At 32.6% G+C, this 5,074-nt stretch overlaps 2 protein-coding genes across 2 annotated transcripts; both read left to right on the top strand.

Moving 5' to 3' along the window:
• LOC104772683 lies at positions 394-2,504 on the top strand. The gene is made up of 6 exons (XM_010497269.2): positions 394-847; positions 945-1,289; positions 1,376-1,429; positions 1,600-1,770; positions 1,854-1,962; positions 2,455-2,504. Exons 1-6 carry the CDS (start codon positions 506-508, stop codon positions 2,502-2,504), a joined length of 1,071 nt encoding a protein of 356 aa, XP_010495571.1. The 5' UTR covers positions 394-505.
• LOC104772681 lies at positions 2,794-4,695 on the top strand. The gene is made up of 8 exons (XM_010497268.2): positions 2,794-2,850; positions 2,918-2,971; positions 3,050-3,106; positions 3,201-3,397; positions 3,506-3,587; positions 3,869-4,309; positions 4,395-4,533; positions 4,644-4,695. Exons 1-8 carry the CDS (start codon positions 2,794-2,796, stop codon positions 4,658-4,660), a joined length of 1,044 nt encoding a protein of 347 aa, XP_010495570.1. The 3' UTR covers positions 4,661-4,695.

Below are 5,074 nucleotides of genomic sequence, written 5' to 3'. Positions count from 1 at the left end.
AAAGGGTTCTTCCCGTTTTAAAAGTTTTAAAAGTTTTAAAACCCTTTTAAAACCCTTTTAAAACCCTTTTAAAACCTTTTTAAAACCTTTTTAAAACCTTTTAAAACTATTGTAAAAGGGTTTTAAAAGGTTTTTAAAACCTTTTTAAAACCTTTTAAAACTATTGTAAAAGGGTTTTTCCCGTTTTAGAAGTTTTAAAACCCTTTTAAAACTCTTTTAAAAGGGATTTAAAAGGGTTTTAGAACAGTTTATATTAGGCAAGTTTGAACAAACTAACATCATTGTTTTATTAAACATAGGGATTCAATGCGAACCTATTCATAGAGAACCAAGGAATAACGGCAAAGATCCAATTAGTGAACCATATTCTTGGGCGGTGAGAGGAGATTACACTTTAACTCAACTTCAATATTGACTATTTAATGAACCAGAAGAGGGTGAAGAACCTTTGGATGACAAGGAAAAGGAATGCCTCGCTGCAGTGGTATTAACAGAAGCTATTTTGATGACACCAAATTCAACAGAGAAGATACCTCTGTCTAGGCTTAAGCATGCATCGGATTTCGAGATGTATACAGCCCAACCATGGGGCAAGGAAGCGTATAACATTCTCACCTCATGCATTCAGAAATTCGATAAAAATACTTGGTCAAAAGGTCAGTATAGTGTCAAGGGATTTCCCATGGCGTTATATATATGGGCCTTGAGTGCTGTTCCAATTTTTGGTGATACATTTGCGAGAAGATGTAATTTTTCCAGAACATTCTATCCACTGATTCTCAACTGGCAATCAAGTCGTTTTGCAAGGTTTGATGATATTGTTGAAGCTATTAAGACAGCAACTTGTGTAAGTTTTGAATTCTATTAAAAGTGTAGTTTTGATTATTCATTGGTTATCTATATTTGATGAGTTTTGTTTTGATGGATTTTGATTATTTTTGTAGGTTGAAGTCAAAACAATAATTGGAGATCCACAAGAATATAAGCATTTGGTTGATAAAGATGACAATGATTTTGAAGAAGTTATTGGCTTGGTTATGAAAGGCTATAGGTTGAAGAAAGAAGAATGGTCTACAAGATTAGTTGATATTTACTGTGCTTTGGGAGAGTTGGGTGACAAAATGGGGGAAAAATTGCCAGACTTTGAGAAACAAGAGAAAATGGAGAAAAATTTGTCAGATTCAGAAAAACTTGACATAATCCTCTTTATGTTAGATGACTTCAACAAAAGACTAGAAGCCATTGAAGAAGCTGTCAAAACCACATCAGGGAAAGATAAGGATAAAGGAGTAAGATTACAAGATCGCACCTTTTCGCATATATTCGACACTAAACTCTTTAAACTGAGGTCCTTTTTTTTCTTTTCCCTTTGCAGTCTCACGAAGATGAAGATGGACAGAATAGAAATGAAGAGGTTATAAATGAAGAGGTCAGTATCTATTTTAAAAGTTTTTCTGTTTAAAAAGTGTTTTTAACGGATTTACAGCATAACACTGATTAAAGGGCAACCATAGTGACTTAAACCTTTTAAAACCCTTTTGAAACAGAATGTAAAACCTTAAAAATGATGTTGTTATATGTTCTTTTGTTTTGTGGCAGGCTGGCAAACAAAATGTTGATGGAGATATTGCTAGAGAAGATTTCGTAGAAAGCCAGTCTGCAGATTCTGTCCGTCCGTCAAACACACAAGATGGGAGCTACGCTGCAGATGATGAAAACACTCAAAAAACTGGTGGTGATGATGGTAATTACTTTGAAGAAACACCAAAGGTACATATATCTAGTATTTTTATAAGTTCTCAAATATCCTTTTAAAAGCCTGTTGTAAACCACAATTGTTATCATCTTTGAAGGATAAATCTCCTTCTCCACGCCCTTATACACCAAAATTTGATCTTCTTTCTGAAGAAGATGAGGATAGTGAAAAATATAAAAGCATGGATAAAGAGAAGGGAGCAAGCAGTAAGAAGAGAGTTTTGAGAGAGAGAAAACAGGTAAATCATTAATTTTTTATATAGTTGTTATGAGTATTTTAAAAGATTTCATCAAGTAAACCAAGAAAGTGATGAACTGCAGAGAAAGTGTAAGCAAAGCAATGATGGTGATGATGATGTTATGAACAGAAAAGAGGTTAGTAACTAGTTGTATAATGTTATACATTTTATTAAATGTTTTACAAAAAAATTGTGATTATCTTGAGGCACTACAGAGGAAGAAGCGTAAACCAAGTGATAATCCAGATGCTGATATTCAAGCAAGAGAAGGGGTATGTATCTAACTTACTTATTTCTATGAGATATTTAAAATATTTTCCAGTGTATCGATATAAAGTGCGAAATTTTTTTGTTTTGTAAAGCNGGCAACCATAGTGACTTCAACCTTTTAAAACCCTTTTGAAACAGAATGTAAAACCTTAAAAATGATGTTGTTATATGTTCTTTTGTTTTGTGGCAGGCTGGCAAACAAAAATGTTGATGGAGATATTGCTAGAGAAGATTTCATAGAAAGCAAGTCTGCAGATTATGTCCGTCCGTCAAACACACAAGATGGGAGCTACGCTGCAGATGATGAAAACACTCAAAAAACTGGTGGTGATGATGGTAATTACTTTGAAGAAACACCAAAGGTACATATATCTAGTATTTTTATAAGTTCTCAAATATCCTTTTAAAAGCCTGTTGTAAACCACAATTGTTATCATCTTTGAAGGATAAATCTCCTTCTCCACGCCCTTCTACACCAAAATTTGATCTTCTTTCTGAAGAAGATGAGGATAGTGAAAAATATAAAAGCATGGATAAAGAGAAGGGAGCAAGCAGTAAGAAGAGAGTTTTGAGAGAGAGAAAACAGGTAAATCATTAAGAAGTGAGTATTTTAAAAGATTTCATCAAGTAAACCAAGAAATGATGAACTGCAGAGAAAGTGTAAGCAAAGCAATGATGGTGATGATGATGTTATGAACAGAAAAGAGGTTAGTAACTAGTTGTATAATGTTTTACATTTTATTAAATGTTTTACAAAAAATTGTGATTTTCTTGAGGCACTACAGAGGAAGAAGCGTAAACCAAGTGACAACCCAGATGCTGATATTCAAGCTAGAGAAGGGGTATGTATCTAACTTAATTATTTATTTCTATGAGATATTTAAAATGTTTTCCAGTGTATCGATATAAAGTGCGAAATTTTTTTGTTTTGTAAAGCCACAGAAAAAGAAGATTAAATCTGATGATGTTGGTGGTGTGCAAAGAAAAAGTGAACGAAATACAATTCCTTCTATTCACACTCAGCCGCCTTACACGGCCGAGAAGAAGAAGGACCCAATACTTTATCCTTTTTCCAAAGTTGATAAGACCCGGTTAGATGTATTTAGTGACTGGAAGAATTCAAGGAAAGCAAAGTAAGTTTTAGTTTCTAGCAACAAAAGTAAAAGTTCAATTAGTCTTTTAACAGATGTATTCATGGTTTTGTAAGTATTCATGATTATTCTGTTTATTTTTGGATGTAGGCAACTAACAATTCTGGGTAAAAAAGTTGATGCCAAGTGGTTCACAACACTAGAGACGCCAGGGAAGTCGTTAACAACAATGGTATGATTACAAAGCTTAAGGTTTTACAAATGTGTTGTTAACGTTTCATGGGGTTTTAAAAAGGTTTTAAAAATGTTTTAAAGAGTTTTAAAAGGGTTTAAAAGGTTTTAAAAGGGTTTAAAAGGTTTTAAAAGGAATTAAAATATGTCTTCTAAGCGTTTTCAAAGATTTACAATGTGTTTAAATTGGTTTACAAGATGATGTGTGACCGGGTCTGAACTTATTTATATGAAATATTTGAAAACAAGACTTGTTCTAATCTGTTTTTTGTTGTTGTTTAGCATGTTGATACAGTTGTGAAGTTGTTAAGCAGAAGAGAAGAAAGTCATCCGCACTTCTTTAAAAGCAAAGCATTGACATTGGCTGAAACTTCTTTTTTGAGAGAGATTGATGAATATTACTCAATATTCGTTGACAACAAAGACGAATATGAGTTCCCTGAAGAAGGATTCAGTCAACTCTTCAAGGAAGCACCTACAAACAAAATACTGGCGCCAATGTTGGTTAAGGAAAGGCTTTGGATGCCATTGATGATCAATTTGGAGAAGAAGGAGTTGATTATCTACGACTTAGGCAAGCATTTCTACACCAACAAAATTAAAGACAAACAGGTGGGTGCATATGCTGTTGCAATGCCTTATATTGCCCAGAAGAAGTTTGGGATGAAAAATGATACAAAGAAATCTCCGTTCAGAATCAGTATTATAAATTGCATACCTCAGGTAAATACTGTTGAGCTTGTTTTCTAGTTTTTTGATATGGTCTCTGTAAATACTTTGGACTCTTCACTTTGTTTTTTCTTGATAGGTTGATAAGATTGAAGATAGTGGTGTCTTCATGCTGAAGACAATCGAATGTTTGGCTATGAGCATAACAACACATGGCAATCTTAAAAATGAGTCAATTGGTGATTTACGGAAGAAAATGGCGGTTGATATCTTTGCAGGTCAGTGTAGGTTTTTACATGGTTATTTAAACTGGTTTTAGATGGGTTAACAACTTTTGTATTGCAATGTATTTTAAATGGTTCTAACATCAATTATATTATATTTGCAGAATTACAAAATGACTAGGATAATGGAAGTTTGCATCTTGCTGGTATATGAACATGATCGCAGGAATGGTGCTTTAGCTTATTGCAAGAACAATATTTTAGTTTTTTTTACTGTGACACTATTCTAAAAATATGTTAAGTTACTCCTTTTATATATATACTTCGTTTAAGTTTTAGGTATTTACAATGAAGTTTAAAACGTTGTTTATCATTTCCGAATCCTTTTAAAAACATTTTAAAACTCTTGTAAATCCTATAAAATTTATTGAAATACCCAAAAAAAACTCTTTTAATCCTTTTAAAATACGTTTTAAAACACTCGTAAATCCTTTAAATTCATTGAAATACCCAAAACAAAACCCTTAAAACCTTTTAAAATCCGTTTGAAAACGCTTGTAAAAACTTTTAAATGGTTTTAATACTATATTTTAAA

The sequence above is a fragment of the Camelina sativa genome, chromosome 20, assembly GCF_000633955.1.
Source record: "Camelina sativa cultivar DH55 chromosome 20, Cs, whole genome shotgun sequence".
In the NCBI taxonomy this organism is placed as follows: Eukaryota; Viridiplantae; Streptophyta; class Magnoliopsida; order Brassicales; family Brassicaceae; genus Camelina; species Camelina sativa.
Note: the sequence above shows the minus strand (reverse complement) of the source record. Positions and strands in the feature narration are given on the sequence as shown.

What these genes read in the sequence shown, in the direction of transcription:
- LOC104772683 (XM_010497269.2), top strand. Translation starts at nt 506, where the DNA reads ATGACACCAAATTCAACAGAGAAGATACCTCTGTCTAGGCTTAAGCAT. An exon ending in AAGAGGTTATAAATGAAGAG is followed by an intron (nt 1,430 to 1,599) that starts GTCAGTATCTAT and finishes GTTTTGTGGCAG; the next exon opens with GCTGGCAAACAAAATGTTGA. An exon ending in TAAAGAGAAGGGAGCAAGCA is followed by an intron (nt 1,963 to 2,454) that starts GTAAGAAGAGAG and finishes GTTTTGTGGCAG; the next exon opens with GCTGGCAAACAAAAATGTTG.
- LOC104772681 (XM_010497268.2), top strand. Translation starts at nt 2,794, where the DNA reads ATGGATAAAGAGAAGGGAGCAAGCAGTAAGAAGAGAGTTTTGAGAGAG. An exon ending in ATGTTATGAACAGAAAAGAG is followed by an intron (nt 2,972 to 3,049) that starts GTTAGTAACTAG and finishes GAGGCACTACAG; the next exon opens with AGGAAGAAGCGTAAACCAAG. An exon ending in AAGAATTCAAGGAAAGCAAA is followed by an intron (nt 3,398 to 3,505) that starts GTAAGTTTTAGT and finishes TTTTGGATGTAG; the next exon opens with GCAACTAACAATTCTGGGTA.